Raw genomic sequence first — 22337 nt, 5'->3', positions numbered from 1 at the left:
ATCAAAATTTTTATATAGCCATTATAACGTTTAAATCTTGAATTTTGATAAAGGAATATTATTGTTTAAATCCAAATCTACACTTTACTTTTTATATTGAGTTCATGAATATTCAAAAGGTTCTTAGTTAAAATTACGTATTTGATTGGTCATTGTGATTTCGCGGTCAATTTATATTTTGTATTGACCAGGTAGATTTGAACGGGAACTTGACAATTGCAGTCGCACGATATATTGTATCCCGAATTTATTACCTGTATTATTGTTTTCAACTATTGTGGACATAACATATTACCTGATTATTGTAAGTTAACTTCTTTATTATATAATTAATATTTTCACATGTAAATGATAGATTTAGCAAAGTTTCTATTGCATGACTTCGTTATCCTCGTAAAGTTTGGTTATTACATTGGTATGATAGATGTACCCGAGAATATTTTATTTAGCCTCGTGCTACATGTATTTTATCATCTATCGTTAATTTGTCATGATAGAATATAGAACTAGATAATTTGCATAGCTATTTGATTATTGACACAGATAATTTATATTTCATAAATGGCGGCATATTATAGGGACGGAAATGGTAAGGTAGATAACTCTGTTTGACTTGTAGAAAATATTCGGAACATTTCTAGTCTTTTCTCCGGATTCAATCCTGGTTTGTTGGTACCAATTACGTCGTTTTACATAGAATCTGAGCGGTTGCAGCGCAACGAAGGGTTACGAACGGTTACAGTTAATAATAAAGCACGTGTAATTAGCCACGAGGTAGAAAGAATTTGAAAGAGAAGACAATTACGAAAATTTGAAGGTAAGACTTTGTTGTTTCTTGTAGAGATTTAATTATTACGCCTCTGAAACATATATTTGTTGAAATATTTATTATTAATGCATAATCCTGTCAAATTTTGTTGTGTTTCATCCACGGAATCGTGTGAAATACTTATTTTTTTCATATCAAGTAGTTGAAGAAAACTCCCGTTATCAGAGCCTCGCTTTGGATTCAATTCAGTTTCTTGTATATTCCTCCATTAAATGTGGAGCACTACCCAAAGGGTATAGTTTGAGCAACTATTTACTCCTTAAAACATAGGGAAACAATTAATTATATTATATACAGATGACTGAATTTGGTTATAATGATCACTAAATAATAGATATCATAATTAATTCATAGGATTGTCATCATAAAGTTTTTTATTAAAAATATATATTAATTCATATGTCCTAGGGTGTAGGAAAATGTTAAAAAAAACAACTGCATATAACGTTACATGTATTTACAAGAATTAAAATGGTCAAAAATTTTAAATTACTTATAATCATTAGCTGAGAGTGCTATACATATATATCAGGAATAATAATGAAATTTTTTCTTGTAAGATTTATGTAGAATGGTTGGGGTTTGGACAAAATTTAAGCTATAATATGTACAAAAATTTTCTTTACAGTTTAATTTCTATATGGAGATCTTGTCATTACTCTTTTTAAATTATAACTGATATCTTACAATTTTAAAGGGAAGATTTATTTTTAAAAACTTATAAGTCATAAAATAGTTGGATGGTATACATAATTTATGGCGGCGCCCAGTGATTGACAATATTTTGGTAAGAAATTAGTAGATTAACAGCGGAAAGTGGTTGTAGACAACGAAGTAATGTTATCAGACGCAATCATGACGAATAAAACCTTAAGTTCAGGGATATTATAACTTCTGATCACAGAGCCGTCAGTGGTGAGCCCAACAAAGTGTGTTAAAAAGGGGGAGGGGGTATGTTTTCATGAACTTGAGAAGTTCAGTTGAGTTGATGTATTTCAGTCAGAATATTTCTCCAATAGTGTGTCATACATGTACATGTTATACACTACAGACTTAATGTAACAAATAAATCCCTACCTATGTTGTATGTATCTAATTTTGGTAATTTTTCCTTCATTTAATTATAAACAAAACAAAACTTGTAAAGTTTTATTTTATTTGGTGTGAGTGCATGTTCAAAATAGGTTAATATATATTGGTGCAAGAGAACAAGTATCGTTTTACATTACAAAATGTTATTTCTTTCAGTTTATTGAGGTACGTCTTAACCATCCATGCAGTCAGCAGAAAAAAACTGCTCTGATGCAGCAACAAACACGGATGACATATCAACCAGAACTTGTTGGGTACAGACTTATGTTCGAACTAGGAACGCACGGACTCAAACCTGCTTTGATGATTTAGAAGTCCTGCCTTAAGAAATCTTTAAAAAAGCGGTAAGTTTGGTAGATTATATAGACCAAGTCATATTAAGAAATGGAGATGCACACGATGTCTGGAATTGGTTTTGTTGGGATTTTGACACTAAAGTCCTCATTCTAAGAGATGAACTGGTCTTATACTTAAAAAAAACAGAGAAGATTCATTTCAAAGAAAAGCTATTCAAAGAACTAACAGATTATTTAATCAACAAAATAGAGAAAGCCTTACTTAATACTCTGGACGACAGGAGGTTGAAAAATCCGCCATATCATAACTTGTGTTCGAATATGAGAAATACTGTCATGCGTGACAGATACATGAATGCAGTATAAAAAATCATTGATGACTGATTATGTACATATGTAGATATTTTAAGTAGAAGATATCTACTGAATAATTAAAATGACTTATAATTTAGATGTTAAAACTGCGTTAGAAATATTTGAGCAGAGTAAGTCTCAAGATGAAGTATATTTAATTGAAAAACTTGCATCTGTTGCTAACATTGACAGTTCATCCATTAGTAAAAATGCACTTATTTCCAAACTGTATCGTTATCGGTCTAAAATAAAAGCGAAAAGAGGAAAATTTAAAATTGAGTTTGAAAATGATTTATTTTCTATACCTGTCGCAACCAACACATCCTCTTTTAAAAGTAAAGGCAAACTGCATAATTTTGAAATAGCTGCCTATGAAAATACATGTGTAAGTATAGCCTCAGATTTACACAATGAACAAGTTCAGTCAAAACTAGATTTAGAGAGTCTGAAAAACAAACATGAACATGAGATAAAACAAATAAAATATAGGCATTTGAAGGAATTATCATCATTAAAAAGGTCTCATGCTCAAGATACAAACACATCAACAAAGAAGCTAAAATTAGCAATTAAAAAAAGTGACAAAAAAACACTTCTGGAGTCAAACAAAAAGCAAAAATCTGTAGAAAAATTAAAGGAGGTAATGAAATCAAAGACAGATTTAACATACAAGCATATCCTGTTACAGAGACAATTGGCACGGTATAAAAGTAAAAAGCATAAGCAAAAAATCGGTACAAAATTGGGCAAACTTGTAATTCAAGAAAAAAAGAAAGTAACAAAATATATTAGTGAGGTTGAAACTTTGAAACTTGATAACATGAAACTCAAAGCCAAAATTATTGAACAGCAAGACAAAATTACAACCATTGAGCATCAACTACATTCTATGGAGGAAAAAGAGTCCTTGACAGATCTTGAAACTAGCATCAGAAGTATTAGTGAAGAACGTGACTACTTGCACACACTTTTGCTGGACAATTCAGAATTGAGCCTTTTTGATGTAGAAAATAATAGGTACACTCCACAGACTCGACAATGTATTATGAATTTAACCTCCCATAATGTATCTTCTGAAAATGTTGGACCAGTAATAAAACAAGTATTGAAACTTGCAAATAAATGCCCAAATGCTGTACCATCCCGAAAAACTGTTGACAATATAATTGCAGAGAAAATTGCCATTGGTCAAAAACAGATAGGGACAACACTTATTGGACAAAAAATCACATGTTTGTATGGCGATGAGACTAGAAAATTTGGCAAGACTTATCAAACTTTTTTGCTTAGTGACGAAAACAAAAATGTGTACTTTCTTGGGTTAAGGGACATGTTAGATAAGGCTGGAAGTACGACATTGGATGTATTTAAAAACATACTTGACGACATATCTGATATATGTGAACAAAACAGACAAAAAAATATAATATCTCCAGGGCATAGTATTTTATGCAACATTCGGGACTTTATGTCTGACAGAGCGCAAACTAATATTGCTTTTAATGACCTTCTTGAGCAGTATAGATTAGACATCATGCCAAACTTTATTAGTAATTGGAACAAATTATCAGATGCTGAAAGATCAATGACATCTAAAGTTAACATTTGTTTTTGTGGGCTACATTTGTTAGTCAATTTTGCTGAGTGTCTGTCTCCTATTTTAAAGTTATTTGAAAAAATGCAAGAAACTGAGTCTTCTTTACAAGACAATTTTTCAGATGAAGATGAAGCACCAGAAATCCAAGTATTCTCTACTGATTCTAAAACAAGATCTTTTTTGCGTTTTTGTGGTAAATGTTTTGGTCGTGGTGTAGACGAAAAAAGTGGTTGTTACAGCTCTTTCCGAACACATGTAGAGAACGAAAACGAGAAAGTCCTGTTTGTTGATTTTCGTGGAAATAGATTTAATATTATATTTTTAATGGGACAAATTGCCTATTATCATCATCCAAGGATACTTAATTTCTTCGAAAGTGTACATGGAGCAAAAAACAAACTGCACAAACTAACATTACAACTTGTGAAAAAAACATACATAATTGCTTGCTGTAAAGTTTTGGGGTTAATTTCAAAATTAATTACTGCTCCTCTTTGGAGGTTAATTGAAAGCAATAAACATGTGTTACACTTAAATGAAAACTATTTTGCACTTTTGCAATATATAGAGAGAATGAGTAAAGATGCAAATTCATTTGTTAGTGGAGAAGAATATCCGTTCTCTGATGATCTCATGGAAAAAGACAAAAAATTTTATAACCTTATCCAACCTGTAAATGGCATTGATGAAAAGGCATGTGCTTTTGCACAAATGGCATTTAAAGGATTACATGGCGTACTTGAAAGGGCAATGAAGGAGCAACTGCCTGGTTGAAAATTCTTTGAGCCAACACAAGAATTGCTTAATGAATCTAAATCTGTTATTCCACATAATAAATTGCCAGAGCGCGTATTTGGTATGTTGGATTTTTTTCTAAGGTATAGACCAAATGCTTCTACAATTTCAAATGAAGCATTCTTAATGTTTGTATTTAACAAGTCATCCGATTGGCTAGAAACATTATCACAGGAAGAAAGAGAAAAGCTTCTCAATGACAGTATAAAGGAAGGAAGGGAAATTCGTGTTAAGTATAGAAAAAGGTTAGCAGAAATTACAGAGCACAGAAAGCAAAAGTTAAAGGATAAGCAAATTGCATTGGAGAAAAAACAAAAAGCGGTCTTAAAAGCAAAGAGCAAACATACAAATGACATTATATACTTTGGCTTATGGCAAAACAGGGATCAGGTAGGTACGATATTGGAGGAAATACCTGGGGTGTCAGAAAAGAGGAAAGCATTAATTTCCCAAATTCGCTTTCGACAAAAGGTGCTTAAGCAAAGCGTAAGTGATAAAAAGATTTATCATGTAACCGAAAAGGGTAAAGCCCACTCAATTGACAAATTAACAGAAAATGTGTTGAAATTGATTAAAGATGCTGGTGAAAGTGTAGGGTCTGAGAGAAAATCTCAGAATGTTCCGTTATTTGTTGGGAAACGAGTTGTACATACTTTTGAAGACGGAAAATGGAATGGTCGAGTTATTAGTGTTGTTCAAGGATTTTCTGACTTTTATAACATTATATATGACAAAGATGTGGAAGATACTACTACACCCACTGCAATTTACACATATAAACTTAAAGAGGACTATAGAAATGGTAATCTGGAAATTATTCCAGATGTGCCAGTGGTGAGATGCAGAAGTTGTTTGACACTGCAACTTGCACATTTGTTGACCAGATGACACTTTTAAACACTTAAAAATTTGATTTGCATGATTGCATGTTTGTTCTCTCTGAAAATAAACAATATCGGTTTTGTAAACATTTATGCAGTATCATCTTGAACATCTGTTATTTTATTTATACATGTGATTATGATGCGTTGAATTTATTCCAGTCCTAGACAAGGATGTTATCTGCTCTTTGGTGACATACTCCCCATTTCTATTCTAAATCATTGATACTCTGAATAGTTGCACATTAACTAGCAACAATGTATAGATCTATAAATCAATAAATTTGCAGAAATGTAAATATGATTTTCACGATTTTCCCTTAAAAGTTTAAAGATGATACTGTCCTGCAGTTAATTGGATTATTAAGACCACCTAAAGGTTTCTTTGTTTTTAGCCCTAACACCATGAACTTTTAACCAATTATATTTCACTTATATTAACTTTTTTGCATTGATTAAAGAAAAGTAAGTGTAGCATGACTTCTCATCTTCTTGTTCATTTTTTAATAATTTTAAAACATCTCATCATGCTCAAGAACAAAGAAATTTAGTTGGCCTTACAATGATCTTAGTAATGTTTGTTTATTTTGCATGTTTTTATATGTTACTTGTTATTTTGCATGCTTTTATTTTTTTTATTTGTGTACTTTGTTCATAAAAAGAATTCATTTTCAAGATCTGTTATGTTATATTTATCATGTTTATTGGTGTAAAATCAGCAAAAATTATGATGCTGAGTATTTCTTTATTTACTTTTCTTCATTCTTGATTCTATATTTATGATGTTTGTTATGTTTTATTACAGCTGCAATTGCCATGGAGCCAAAGAAAAAATGGGATAGGAAAATATATACATAATTCTAACATGACGTCCTTCAAACGCTTTGAGTACACACCCGTGGTAAAATATGAATATATTGCATTGGCTGTTCCGATCGTCCTCCCACGTCATATGTTTTTTTATGAATGAAGTACCCGACGTCATAGAATGATGACGTTATAATTTAAGCATTTTACGGGAAAATACACGCTTTTGATACCGAAAATCATCACAACAAGGAAACGTAAACAAACGATGCTAAAATGTGGTATAAGCCCATTTGTTTATATACCTAGAAGACATATATAAGTAAATTACCATTAAAATTCATCCAAATCTATCGAAATAAGTTTTGAAAATAGTTTGAGCATGTCACTTATTCTGTTTTCTGCGCTCTTTTACGCCAATCTAAAAGTGTGTTAATTTATGGGAACGGCAAATAATGGCCTCCACCTAGAGCGCTTCGATCCAAAAAAATTGCCGTATTTGTCCTATTAGAATCGAAATAATTCATGGGGGCTTGAATATATCTAGATTTTACCACGGGTTGTCCCTTTATGCCGATATTTTACCCCTCGCTATCGCTCAGGGTAAAATATTTGTCATAAAGGGCCAACCCGTGGTAAAATAACGATATATTCAAGCCCCCATGAATTATTTCTTAAATATTCCACTCTTGTGTTTTTTTTATTGATAAATGATTTCGCTGTTTTTTTTCAAAGGTCTTGACATATTTTTATTTATTTTTCAGGTTTCTGCAGAATAAGAAGACAGGATAACCTGTGGTGGTTTTTTAGAGACATTTCATGTGAGACTATTGACTTTTTGGACGACTTGTGAACATTTACAATACTGTTACCAAATATGGAGAAATAATAATAAAATTAATTATTACCTCCCCTTTTATTTCTTTATTTTGATATGAAAGACATTACTTTTTATGAACCAAAATGCTCTGAAAAGGTTCACCTATTACATTCTTCCCATCATTCATAATGGAATATATAATATCAAAGAATACTTTTTTGTTAAAAAAAGATTCAAACTGCAAGTACTTTTGACAATTTTCAATGGATTCTTTAGAAAAACGTCAGAGGGTACCCATCTTTAAAGTGGCAACAGTCCACTATTTGTGGAAGGATTTAGATGAAATAAATTGCATTCTACTTCAGAAATATGTACTAAAGTAGGATGATACATCTCAGGAAAAAATACAGATTTGTGATATACCCCTTTCCGTCCCTACAGTTTAGTTTTGTACCGTACACATAGTAAACCAGTAAACACTTTATAGTATATTATTTACGATCAAGGGTTACAATTTTGTGTAGTGTATCACAATGAGAATTAAAAGTACACGTGACATCAGCTCACTGATTGTCTATTATATGTATTCGCAGTATAGTACACAGTATTAAAGTGCATTGTATTTCACCATTAAAATTGAGACTGGAAATTGGGAATGCGTCAAAGAGACAACAACCCGACCAAAGAAAAAAAAAGCAGCAGAAGGTCACCAACAGGTCTTCAATGTAGCGAGAAATTCCCGCACCCGGAGGCGTCCTTCAGCTGGCCCCTAAACAAATATATACTAGTTCAGTGATAATTAACGCCATACTTATTTACTATATGTGGTAATGTATAACTTAGGGTACTTGAGTTTTATAATAGCACTGTTATTTATAATTGCGATATTGTTTTTTCAGAGTCTATTTTACTACTGGTATATTAAATCATCCTAACCGTAAACATAGTTAGTTATTACTTTGACCAAAGAATTGACCCTGTTACACAAATGTCTTTTAAATTGCCCAGTTTCTTACCTTGAGTTGTCTCTACTTATAGTGGAGCGGAGGAGAGGACAATTTTAGAAATATAAATTACCTAAACACCTCATGGCATTTTAATAGCTCATTGGAAAGCCGAAATCGTGTGTCGAAAATATAAAATCTGGATCAATTATACCGAAAATCAAGGTAGGTCAAAAGTCATCACTTAAAAAAATACTATTTTCATCTGGAGAAACAATACCATTGATATTTTCAAAATTAATAATCTGTTCAATAAATGATATGAGTAGTATTATGTAGAAATGAGTTAGTTCATACAAAATCTTTTTCCTTTTTCATATATGCACATGACGTCAGAACAACGTTTTATTTAACTTTTTTTTTAATGTAGTCCGTGTTTACTTGTAAACAAATTATAAAGCCTAATAAAAAAAAACAGTAACAGAATAACCTAGATATTTGACATCGACAAATAGCATTTCTTGAATACTTTATGATAAAGTTTTCCAAACAGTATCCGAAATACCTTTTCATATAATTTAGTTATTGGAGTGATATATTACTCAATATGTGCAAGCGTGTTGTAGAACAAATTCAAAAATTGCGACAAGACTGTTTTCATATCTATTATGAGTTTATTTTCATACCAAATGAAACGTCGAAAAAATTATAGCAAATTAAAATAAAGTTACCAAATATTACAACAAGGCCTATTACCGTGTTATTTCATCTGTGTCATCAGCTATATCGACTTATTCTGCCTGGACATTGTTACAACTACCTTAATTTTGACAAAAACATAAATCAGTGCAACTTGAGAAAGACCTTGGTCCTTGCAAACACATGTTGTCTGGCATGCTTTTTCCCCCTTTCACGAACATATTAGATCTTGTAAAAATTCTGACGCCATTTGTCCCTCAAAGACAACTGGCTCTAACTTGTCTTTTTGCGTAGTTTTCAAACCACCAGCCAAGGGAGGCTATTATCATTTTTGGGTTGGCTAAATTTGTCAAAATAGAGCAAGTTGTTCGGTACAATTACTAGACGATGCATGTGTCAAGACAGATCTCTCTCTGCATATCATTCTTAGACTTACCCACAACATATCTGGAGTCTGGCCAAATGGATCTTTGCAAGTGTATTAAAGTTCAAGTGTATTTTGACGTCGCGACGTTTCGCCTGTTATTTTTGGTTTTGTAAAGGGAAAGCACTGCATCAGCGAAGATACTTTTCCTTCATGGACCTATTATTTGTCCTGTTTCCGTTCAAATCGTGGTCTGATTCTAAATCCGAGTGTTCCATGTAGAACTGAATTTTGAAATATGGAACGCGCCATCCAGTAAATTGTGTTTTTATCGTCAATCGATTCAGTATTAATTTCAATATTGGCCACATCTTCTTGGATTAAGGAACCACAGTTAAGTAAACCGAATGGGACATAACAGCCAACTTGTATTTTTGTTATTTCAGCATTCGCGATACTAGAAAACCTCCGAACCTCGTTATACCTGACACAGAAACCATGTGCATTTAAATTTTCAATCAAAAAATTCGATCCGAACTCATTACACAACTGTACTGCAAGATTAAGACTAAATGAGTAGTTATGTTATTAAAATTTACACCAGGCACTCTGCGAGAGCAGTTCATTTTCTCCATTGATACTGAAGAAAATGTTTCAAAAGACTTTTTTTTTCAAGAAGCCAAGTAACATTGCTTATGACATTTCAAACGATACTCCGTCATTTTCAGGATAATAACCTCCAGATATATAAACATTTTCCATTTTTTGTCTTAATATTAGGGCTGCTTCATAAAGTACATGCATATTGGTTTGTTCGTTGGTTTTGGTGGAGCTACATGTAGTTGAGTTGGCTTTTATCCCAAGCGTTTTTAATTCTGCATAGACTGGTACATTGTCAAATGTAATGACTATACGAGAGACTTTTTGTCACGAATAAGTTATATGTCCAGAATTTCAACTACTCTTTCAAATTCCAAATCATACGCAGATTTGTCAGTGGATTTTGGTCTACATGCCTAGTCGTCAGACATGCTGCGTGATACACTGCATTATTGTGCAAATCATCTTGCCCTATTCGATTAATCTTTTCAGCGTCGCATGCTCTAACATCAGCATCTTTAAGATTGACTTACCTTTCAGAGATGAAATTGTATGTAATGTTTTCACCCTTTTATGAGATTTTTTTTGCAAATAATACACTTTGATGTATTGTGATCAATATTTTCAGGCATCAAAGAATTTGATGAATCGAAATTTATACGTGGTGTTTCCTTTCCAGCTGAAGAACATGATAGTGATTTTAAATTCTGCTTACTTGTGTAGCTCTTATAAAATGACCTGTTACCTTAATATGGGTAATTCACTTGCTGATCAGACTTTTTCTTCCAGATTCTGTTGATTTTATTAAAATTTCTTCAACAACAGAATCGCAGATAATACATTTGTCAACACCAACATCCACTCTCCTTTTTTTTGCATCTGGCGGAACCAGTTTTAATGAGACTGTTTAAAAATTGTCCATTCGATTGAATAAAAAAACAAATCAAACATACCCAAAAACCAAACAAACCCTACAATGGTATTCAGTTTCCCAGTTAAATTCAACAAAAACGAATAAATAAAAATGCCAAAAAAGATAAATTAATCACAAGGCTTCGGAAATTATAAAATGAACAAGAAATATCCTTGAAAATGACTACAAATGACCTTCGTGCATTGCGCTGGTATTCATCATTATATGGATCAATAGTTTTATGTCGTGTTTGACATTGGAAATTTCTTACGAACCAAACAAGAATTGCATAATGGACATTATACAAACGAATTACACTGCCTACAACGCCTGCATCGACAATCTCAAAAGCAAACCGGATCAGCTCAATAATGTGTTATACTGCTTTGAGTCATTGAACTTGAAGATGAGCGACTAATTTCTTGTGTTATTGCTTATTTATATACCCATACCTGCAATATTGTACTATAAAACGGCAACATTGTCCGGTAAGTATACATGAGTTACGTTAAACCGACATGTAGATTTGGCGCAACTGAAACAACCTTAACCTTAAATACCAAAAATATCAGACAGTACAACTATGATAACGGTTAACGTTCGACTCTTTCTAAAAGGCAAGTGTACAAAGCTCAACAACAATGAACAACACATGTTTCAGATAGTGCTTTTCAGTACAGGCACCTGATGTGGTGAGGCTGTTTTAAATGTTTTACAAATGTCCCCCTTTGCTGGTTAGTCTATTTGTTGATAAAGTACAGCTCACACACAGAAAAGACATTCCAAATATGAATAAAGGCAACAATGGCATACCGCTGTTCAATAGTCATCAATCGAATAGGCAAGAACAAATCCGGGTCACAAACCGAGGGAAACACATCCAACATACAAATACAACAAACTATTTGATAACTACCATATTTCTGATTTGATACATAGGACATTTTTAAGGAGAGCAACTGAGATCACCCCCAGTTATTGTCGGTGTTCGTGTTGCTTTATCTTTAATTTTCTATGTTGTGTAGTGTGTTCTATTATTTTCCTGTCTGTCTTTTTCTTTTATAGCAGTGGCGTTGTCAGGGTTTTTTTCGATGTCTGAGTCCTTCTGGTATCTTTCACCACTCTTTTACAGGAATACAATATAAATAAACGACTGAACATATCACCACTACTTTGAACAAATTTTTAAAAAGGTTTCTGAAATAAAAGCTTTATCTATATACTATACTGTTAAATTTATTTTTTGTACGAAACAAGAAAACAACAGCGCTTTGAGTGATAAATTACAATAATCCGATGACATGGGTTATATAGCATTTCCATTTGTTTAGCATAAAAATAATATGTAAAATGTTAAAAATGAATTAACATTTTTTATTTTATTTATTCCATTTCAGAATGGTGGAGTTCGCCGTCAATGGAAACCTGTTCAATATGTAGTTTTAACATATTTCTTTACAACCACATGATAGCACTATTTTTCTTTATTAATTGATTTATCTGTCCAATCACTTCTCTTGCCTGTGTCATTAATCAGAAACCCATTTATTTTAACTCTATTTTCATAACATTAACTACGACTCTCTACATTATGCCATTGGTTTACATTACCTATTTCGTACAAGAGATTCGAAAATTGACAATAATATTCAATATGACGATAGTGTTATCACCAACTGTGAACTTAACTAAACAAAATTATTATAACAAATAGACTTTCTCTGGTTTTTGTGTTTCTTTGTTACATGTTTCTTTGTTTTTATAGTAATAAAATTAAAACACAAGTCACGGTTGTGCTTTATTGTTAAATATGTGTGTGTTTTGAGATTGCGACCCAGTGATGACTGCTGTACCCATATTTTGACTATTTTACCTTTTATGTCTGTTTTGTTTACTCATCGTTGTAAATATAATGGGATTTGATGCGACTGTCATACAAGTGAGAGGTTTAGTGCTATAAACAAGGTTTTATCCATCTTTTCCTACATTTAAAAATGCCTGTACCAAGTCAGGAATATGACAGTATAATAGAATTTTCTACGACTGTTATATAAGTGACAGGTTAAGATAATTATAAAACTAAGTTTAGTCCGCCATTTTCAACTCTGTACTTTATTTTTTCTTTTTTTTTACTGTCGTCGATTCGAAGTCAGTGATGGTACCCCATTCGTGCCAAATCTCATATACAAAAGTTGTTGTTTAAACATTCGTCAATACAATCTTACCTGTGATGTCACTTTTGTGGCGTAGACGCAGTCGTTTGAAAGACAGTTTGTGGTTCTATTGGACTGTTGTGTGTGCTGTCCTATGTTGGTTTATGTGTTCGGTTTTTTTTCCTGTGGTTAGCATGTCGAAATGTACTATTGTATTGTTTATTTGTGTATTTTTCTGTCCTGAATGTTTATTTATTTGTTCTGTATTTCGCTAATGTAATGTTTTCTTGTTAGTGTTATATTTAACATTGCCATACAAGTTCGGGGTTTGGCAAGCCACAAAATTATGTTCAATCCACCATTTTTTCTTAAAATGTCCTGTACCAAATAAAATTGAGAATGGAAATGGGGAATGTGTAAAAGAGAAACCCGACCATAGAAAAAACAACAGCAGAAGGTCACCAACAGGTCTTCAATGTAGCGAGAAATTCCCACACACGGAAGCGTCCTTCAGCTGGCCCCTAAACAAATATATACTAGTTCAGTGATAATGAACGCCATACTAATTTCCAAATTGTTCACAAGAAACTAAAATCAAAATAATACAAGACTAACAAAGGCTTAAGGCTCCTGACTTGAGACAGGCGGGTTTAACATGTTTATGAGATCTCAACCCTCCCCCTATACCTCTAGCCAATGAAGAAAATTAAACGCATAACAATACGCGCATTTAAAATTCAGTTCAAGAGAAGTCCGAGTCTGGTGTCAGAAGATGTAACCAAAGAAAATATACAAAATGAAAATAATACATAAATAACAACAGACTACTAGCAGTTAACGGACATGCAAGCTCCATACTTCAATTACACTGATTGAAAGATTATGATTTCATCATATGAATATCAGGCACAATCCTTCCACTTAGGGGTTTAGTATCATACCATCATAACATATATGAAAGGAACATAACCCGCGTCATGCCAACAACTGTTTTATTTAATAAATGTGTTTAGTTCCGATGCAAAAACCCTATAAGTGAATCAATAATAACTCCAAAATATGCAATCTGTAACGACCTGACAACAGTATCGTTAATATATCCCTTCTTAATAAGTTTATTTAAAGGTTTTGTTAGTCAGGAAAATGCCAGTTGTTATCGTATAGTTTGTGTTTGTGTGTGATGCAATTTCATTTGATTTTTGTTCACTTCAGTGTTTCTGTTGTTTCGTTGTTTTCCTTCGGTTTCCCTCGGTTTAAGTTTGTAACCCGGATTAGTTTTTGTCTCGATCGATTAATGACTTTCGAATAGCGTTCACTACTGTTGCTTTTATGAATGTATCTTCATCGTCCTAGATACACACCATACATACCATTTGTAAGTTTTATTTAAACTATTTGATAAATACAGTACTGCTGGTTATTGACTTCAATTACTATATATACTAATAATGAATCTGTTGTTTATATCTTTTCCCTTTTTCGTAGAAAGACTTTTTGATTTTGTCCTGATTATAAGGTTTTTCTTCCACCACTTTTGTTCCTGAAAAATCGTTTTGTTTCTCTCGACATGGTGATACCATATTTGATAAATGATATCGATCAGTTCTTGCGCGTTTGAAACTCCCTCTTTTTATTCAATCAATTTATCATATGGGAGTTTAACTCCCCTTATATCGCGTTTCTTGTAATCGCTTCTCCTCAGAAACTTAGAAGATGTCTCTGGTTGATTTTTTGCAGCTAAGAAAGTGATCTGGTTATATATTATAGAATAAATCCCTGTTTGTGTTCGATATAATTGGTATGTCATTGTAATTCATTAATCTTACGAAATTGATGGCATTGGTTTGTTTTTGATATGAGATCATTGACACATAAGTAGAAAATCCAGTTGAAGGTAAAAGCTTAAAGACTTGTTTTAAATTTTGAATCTTAATTGCTAGTGCATCTACTCAGAAACCTCAAACGGTATCGACATATTTTTTTTCTTTCAAATTGTTAGTTATACTTTATGCATTTCCAAAACCTTGGGTCAAAGTGCTTTTGTGACTTTTTTAAACCGAATTAACTTTAATTCGCATTTTATATTGAAAAGAAATTGTATTGACATGCATATACTGTGAAATGAAACTGATGGTAACTCCCGTTGCTCTGTTAATGAACGATAAATTTCGAGACAATCAAAGGCAGGTGCACGGGAAATCGAGATCGCTCTCGGATCATAATAATGGACGAGCCTATACATTTTGATCTTCTGAAAAGGTCTATAACCGTTGAATTGTCCCTTGTGTAGCAGAAGGTTGCAACGTTTTTAATGCATCATAAGTATGTTACTCTAAATATTTGTAACATCTGTTCTATAATTTTGAATATTTGCAAATAAGAAGATTTTTGAGTTTATCCTGTCTAGATCCTGGTGATATCACAGTCTTTTTTCTCGCGTGAATCCGAAAATAAGGCATACAAAAATGAGGTGTATTAATATTTAAATCATGTCTTCTAAGTAGATCCTGTTTTTTCCTGAATCTATTTATTCTGTATGTATAACTATAATGGTAACAATTATGTCCTTTTAAAAGCGGATTTATTCCTGTATAAGCTTTACAGAGGCAAAACACGATCTATAAAGAAGAGGACTCAAAGCCCTTTTTTATTTTTATAAAATGTTTAAAGGTTTTAAACCCAAAATTACAACTGTACAATATACTAGTGTATTAGACAACACAGTGAAACCAATTTTAACGTATGGAAGTGAAATTTTGGTCACTCTAGATTCAAAACAAAAAAACTGGAAAGGAGATTATTTTGAAAAGTTTATGCAAATGACTGCAAACTGAATCAGGTTATTCAAAACTCACTTTTTAACATTTTCACTAGGAGTAGGAAGTAGAAGCACAAATAAGGCACTGATAGGTGAGCTAGGGATATATCCTTTATCTATTGAAGTTATAGTTTATATATTTTCATGATAAGATTACCTTAGCCGTATTTGGCGCAACTTTTTGGAATTTTGAATCCTCAATGCTCTTCAACTTTGTACTTGTTTGGCTTTACAACTATTTTGATCTGGGGGTCACTGATGAGTCTTATGTAGACGAAACGCGCGTCTGGCGTATTAAATTATAATCCTGGTACCTTTGGCTTGGATAACTATTCATACTTATCACATTACTTTATGGTCAAACTCAGTACAAAATCCATCTAAATCCCGTGTAATTGATAAATTCAACAACACGAACCATTTTCTTGATAAATTATTTTTTGTTAAATAATCAAGAATTATCTAAATATATTGCTGACATTTATTCACAGGAAATTACATTGAAATTAATTAAACTTCTACAGCAATAAATATCCTTCTTTCGGAAATTTTTAAAAGCCATTGAAAATACAACAATGACTTGTAGAAACCATAAACGTTATAAACCATGAATTAAAGTATTTGTCTGATTTTACATTTGACAATTTATACTATTCTAAATTTAGAGACCTTACCGCCACTACGTGTTCCCTTATCTTTTATTTCCAATATATCAGCAATATTATCATAGCCATTTTTCTCGGCATACATGAGAGCTGTCCATCCGTAAATATCATATTTGGTGATATCACAATCATTACTAATAAGAAATCTAACAAAACGCTCTCGCTCAGATTCAACTGTGTTCCCTCTCTTGTTGGATGCCCGGTTGCTTCGACATGTTTCTATCAGCGGTGTGTTACCAAAGTAATTAATACAATTGACTCCTGCGCCTTTTGAAATTAAATCAATGGCAAGCTGAAATTTCTCTCTCCGTATTGCCTGAAATAAAGCACCAATCTTTTCATTTTCGTGGTCTTTTGTAAATCCTGCACCCATGTTACTATGCTAGTCGAACAAACATATGTTTCACCATCAGAGAACTGCAAGTGCTTCTAATAGAGCTTAAAGGTCTGCTCTAACATATTTATTGTTATACTTCAATCGTTCTATTTTAGTATCAAAAATATGTCGATTATATACATGTTTGTCATACAGTCACTGGCCGTGTAAGCCACGCCTTCAACCTATACTTCTGGTCTGTTAACTCAATGGAATTGTTCACACTTTTGCAATAAAGGAGCGACGTAAACTCGTTTCTTTAATAAAATTGAAACAAAAATTATTGTTGTTCGTATTTGCTGTCAAAATTGAAGAAAATGTTACGTTAATTGCTTATTGCTGATAATATTTTTGTGAATCAACCGAAGATGTTCACGATCGGACTGATTTTTAAAAATCGCATTTTGAAACGTAACAATGTTACTCCGCGAAGGTAAGTGGTCTTGTATGGTGCAAAACTTGATCAGCATTTTGTTTTAATATTAAGAAAACAAAATGATAAATCTGAAAGGTACACATCATTTTTCGATTGTAGTATACAGACGAAAATAATGCACTGACTTGACCAATATACCAATGAAATGATTCGGCATTAAACTTAATACAGTCAGACACTCGCATCAACCCCGTTTCTAATCCCCAAACTAACAATTGCTTGATATTTGTTTAATACCCAGTGACAAATACGTCATGCATGTGCATGCCAAGTCCAGGCATGACTGTCTATTAGGGTTAATATCTTTCCACATGCAATTCGTATGACCTCATTTGAATTGTTGAACAAAACAAACATGAATTATGAAGACCCCAAAAAATAACGAGCTTACCTCGGGAAGATTATTAAAAAAAACATACATGTATACATATAAATGCTGTGATATGTTTTGTCACAAACATATGTTTTCCTTTGAAACCATGAACCTGCTTTATATATAACTATAATACAAATTCCCATACGTTTCGGCCATTGCGGCTTTCTTCATTGGATTAATATATATATATTATATATAATATTGGTGTGAAAACCACTTCTTTAATAAATTTGCATGTTTATTATTATGTTTTCACAATATACTTCAATAAATGTAAAAAATTGTGCCCAAAAAGGAGAGCGTTTTTAGTTCATATGATTAGCTATTCAGTAGCACACTCATTCCAAAACAAATACGTAGTTTCACACCCTGTGTGTCAATCTTATTACATTGACTTAAAAGTAAAAACTTTACGATGTGTTAATTGTTCATTCAAAACCTACATTGAACAAACTGCAAAAATGTCACAGTTAGCTAAATGATATCCACAGGGGTAAAAGCGTATTTACCAATGCAAATTTGTGATTTATCTATAAAATAGTATTTTTCTGTGAATCATACAACCTTCAAAAATAATAGATGTCAGAAGATAAAATTTAAAAAAAATCGAATTCAAAGGAAAATTCAGAACAGTAATCAAATTCCTAAGTCAAAAGCTCAAACACATCAACCTAAAGGAAAACAAATGTCATATTCCTGACTTGGTACAGGCATGGTCTTATGTAGAAATTTGTAAATTAAACCTTAAAGATAGCAAAACCTCGGTGTTAAGTGTATAAATGGCAATTTTACAAAAAAAGACGTTAGTCAAATAAGACAGTCAACAATAGGACTAAATTGAATTGAAAGGCCATCACCAGTCCACTAAAGTTTACAAAGAAAACTTACCGGCGATTATACAATGATACCCGTTCACCCGTGAAAAGAAGGGACATCTAGTTGCTTATCTGAATCACGTTACCTCTAAATAAAGTATGTTCAGAATAAATTTGAAGCGAGACTTTGATTACTGACATGACACATGGTAATACTAAAGTAGTTTAAAAAGATGTTTGATATATATTTGTAGAACCCAGTTTATATGCTACATTAAACGCACGTTTCTGCGTCGGAGTTAATGTTAACCTACCCATATGCTTTTCAAGGTAAGGATTCGGTCTCAGTATTAAAAATTTATTAAATTTGATACATGTCTTTTGTGCTTCTTTGCTACATATTTGTTTGTTTTTATAGTGATTAAGATTATAACACAATGTTGACTGTTGTGTCCCTATTTTTGACATTTTTTGTCTATTATAAAATTGAGAATGGAAATGGGGAATGTGTCAAAAAGACAACAACCCGATCATAGAAAAAAATTACAGCAGAAGGTCACCAACAGGTCTTCAATGTAGCGAGATATTCCCACATCCGGAGGCGTTCTTCAGCTGGCCCCTAAACAAATATATACTAGTTCAGTGATAATGAACGCCATACTAATTTCCAAATTGTACACAAGAAACTAAAATTAAAATGATACTAGACTAACAAAGGCCAGAGGCTCCTGACTTGGGACAGGCGCAAAAATGCGGCGGGGTTAAACATGTTTGTGAGATCTCAACCCTCCCCTTATACATCTAGCCAATGTAGAAAAGTAAACGCATAACAATACGTACATTAAAATTTAGTTCAAGAGAAGTCCGAGTCTGTTGTCAGAAGATGTAACCAAAGAAAATAAACAAAATGACAATAATACATAAATAACAACAGACTACTAGCAGTTAACTGACATGCCAGCTCCAGACTTCAATTAAACTGACTGAAAGATTATGATTTCATCATATGAACATCAGGCACAATCCTTCCCGTTAGGGGTTTAGTACCATACCATCATAACATATATGAGAAGAACATAACCCGTGTATGTCTGTTTATTTTGTTCACGCATTGTTGTCAATATAATGGAATTTGATGCGATTTTCATATAAGTGAGAGGTTTAGCTAGCTATAAAACTAGGTTCAATCCCCCATTTTCTACACAAGAAAATGCCTGAACCAATTCAGGAATATGAGTTGTTATCCATTCGTTTGATGTAACTGATCTTTTGAATTTTCCTCGGAGTTCAGTCTTTTTGTGATTTTACTTTTTGTAACAACGATCTAAAATTTCCGATATTTATGAGAGAGTGAAAGAAGATTCCATTCTTCATTTTTTGGTTGAAATGCCAAAGGAACGTTTAAAATCACATGTGATTTACATGGTCTCCAACCGATAAAAATGTTACCGATATGAATATGTAACTTACCGAAAATTCACTGTATTTCACACAAGTTTTTGTGAAACATTGACTGATTTCATTACTTAAAATCGTCTATAAACATTACCAATGTAATGTGTATTTATTATAACTTACGATAGACATTTTTTCGCTGTTTCAGCAGTTAAGTAACCAGAATATTATTGTCTGATAATTGATTTAAATTGTGCCAAGACTCCTAATCCGTGACATTGTGTACGAGTCTAGATTCACATGGCATCGTTCCATTTGGAACTCATAGGATTCTGTCGGGGTTTCTTAAAACTTAGACAAATCTGTTTATGCCTTAAACTAAAGAGACGATTGTTCGGTCTTGATTGCCTTTTCAGACGGTGATATTCTCTTAGAGTCCTTTTCACTCCATATATATTTTCAAGCTCAATTGTAGATTAATGTGCTCAGGAAAATCAATACAGATCTTACTGTAATGTTGATTTACAGCAGATTTCATTGAGTGTGTAGCCAAAGTCAACATCTTTGGTTAGCTTGCTTGTTAGCTGAACCGTGAAGTCATTATAGGTCAGGTATAATACCCTCATTTCTAAGTAGCCTAGTTCAACAAACAGATATATTGATTATATGACGGACTAGTCTACTCTTAATGAAGGGTAGTTTACCTAACCTAACAATGACTTCACGGTTCAGCTAACCAAAGATATTACCTTTGGTTACACACTCAAGGAAATCCGCTGTAAATCAACATTTCAGTATGATCTGTATAGATTATACTTATCAGTATTAACATTGATTTCATTTTTTGGTAGTTTGATATACAACTTCATGAGAGACAGTTGGTTGGCTATTATGTGTGCGTCCCTTTTATTCATATATCTCCTTTTGTAATTTCTACATCTATGATTTTTCAATTTTCAATTACAGCGTTAATGATGAAATTTTATTAAGAAATGCGCTTTTGACGAAATTGCAAATGATTATTTTTGTAAACAATACATTCATTTGCATTTATTATCAAATATTCGTTCCTTTGTATGTTGGCGTTTGTTTTTGTTGCACATCAGTATTCCTGTTGTTCCTTTGTTTTCCTTCTATTATAGTTGAAGTGTTTTCATCTGTTTAAGTTTTAACCCGGATTTGTTTTCTCTCAATCGATTTTTTACTTTTGAACACCGGTATACTACTGTTACCTTTATAAATACTTTTGAGTCTCATTTTGTCGCTATTCAAACAAGTTCATTTCATTGTTATTACAACAAATATGACAGTACGTTTTGTTTCAGTATACTTTGGATAAATATGCAAACAGCCAATTTAAAACATTGCTACTCAAAATTGTGTTATTTGAAGACAGGTGGTTGTACTTGGGCTTTGGACGTATTTTGTTTCATTTTTCATAATAAATGACTTAAATGAAATCAATCTGTTTGTTTTCTCTGTTGTTGAACAGATTCTCAACCTTACTTAACAAATGGGTTTCGGTCTTTGTAGATGGTCTTGTATTGACCTGCAACTGTTTATATCCTTGTCCGTAGATTTTTGGTGTATAGTTTTCTCATTGACAATCATGCGTATCTCTTAATTGTTATATTGAACATTCAAAATCAATTTTTGATTTTCAAGCATTGGTTAAATACTGTCGCATCTAATTAATTCTTGGGTTTACAGTTGTTCTTCTGGTGAAGATCGACTATTTTGCAATAACTCAAAACTCAACTACAACTATTATGAATACATGAAAATTATCTAGTTCTATTTATTGCGGCAAGTTTGATAAAAATTACTTTCAATAGCGGACCTATAAGCTTCTCGATCACCGGACCATTGTCCTGCGTTAGATAAATACATGCATGGAAACGAAGATTGATAGACTGAGCTCTCGATAAATCGTATGACTCATTTGATTATGTATACAATTGTCTAACCTTTGGAATGATAGTTCATTTCTAAAAAAAAAAATAAAAAAAAACCATTAACGTAAATACCTTTGTAGTTTTTTTTACCTTTTACGCACAGTAAACATGCAAACATGTGTACCTCGGGAAATAAAGAGTTAGAAGAGAATAAATTCGGCAGGTTGTTTGAGTACAAAGCAGATAATTTTTATGCATGTGTGATTGATTTCTTATACTATTTCATTTTCATATTATTTGTGTTTTGTTAAGATAAACTCAAATAGACAACAGTATTGATTTGCTTACTCTGTGGAGGATATGATTTAGTCATTAGATTGTTGGTGGAGTTCATGTTTTTAAATCCCACATCTGGTG

At 32.4% G+C, this 22337-nt stretch overlaps 1 protein-coding gene across 1 annotated transcript; it reads left to right on the top strand.

Annotated features, from left to right (window-relative positions):
- The first annotated feature begins 2491 nt into the window (after positions 1-2491).
- LOC134705923 (uncharacterized) lies at positions 2492-4942 on the top strand. The gene has a single exon (XM_063564638.1). The coding sequence runs from the start codon at positions 2654-2656 to the stop codon at positions 4940-4942; it is 2289 nt and encodes a 762-aa protein (XP_063420708.1). The 5' UTR covers positions 2492-2653.
- The last annotated feature ends 17395 nt before the right edge of the window (positions 4943-22337 follow it).

The sequence above is a fragment of the Mytilus trossulus genome, chromosome 2 (genome assembly GCF_036588685.1).
Source record: "Mytilus trossulus isolate FHL-02 chromosome 2, PNRI_Mtr1.1.1.hap1, whole genome shotgun sequence".
Taxonomy (NCBI): domain Eukaryota; kingdom Metazoa; phylum Mollusca; class Bivalvia; order Mytilida; family Mytilidae; genus Mytilus; species Mytilus trossulus.
Note: the sequence above shows the minus strand (reverse complement) of the source record. Positions and strands in the feature narration are given on the sequence as shown.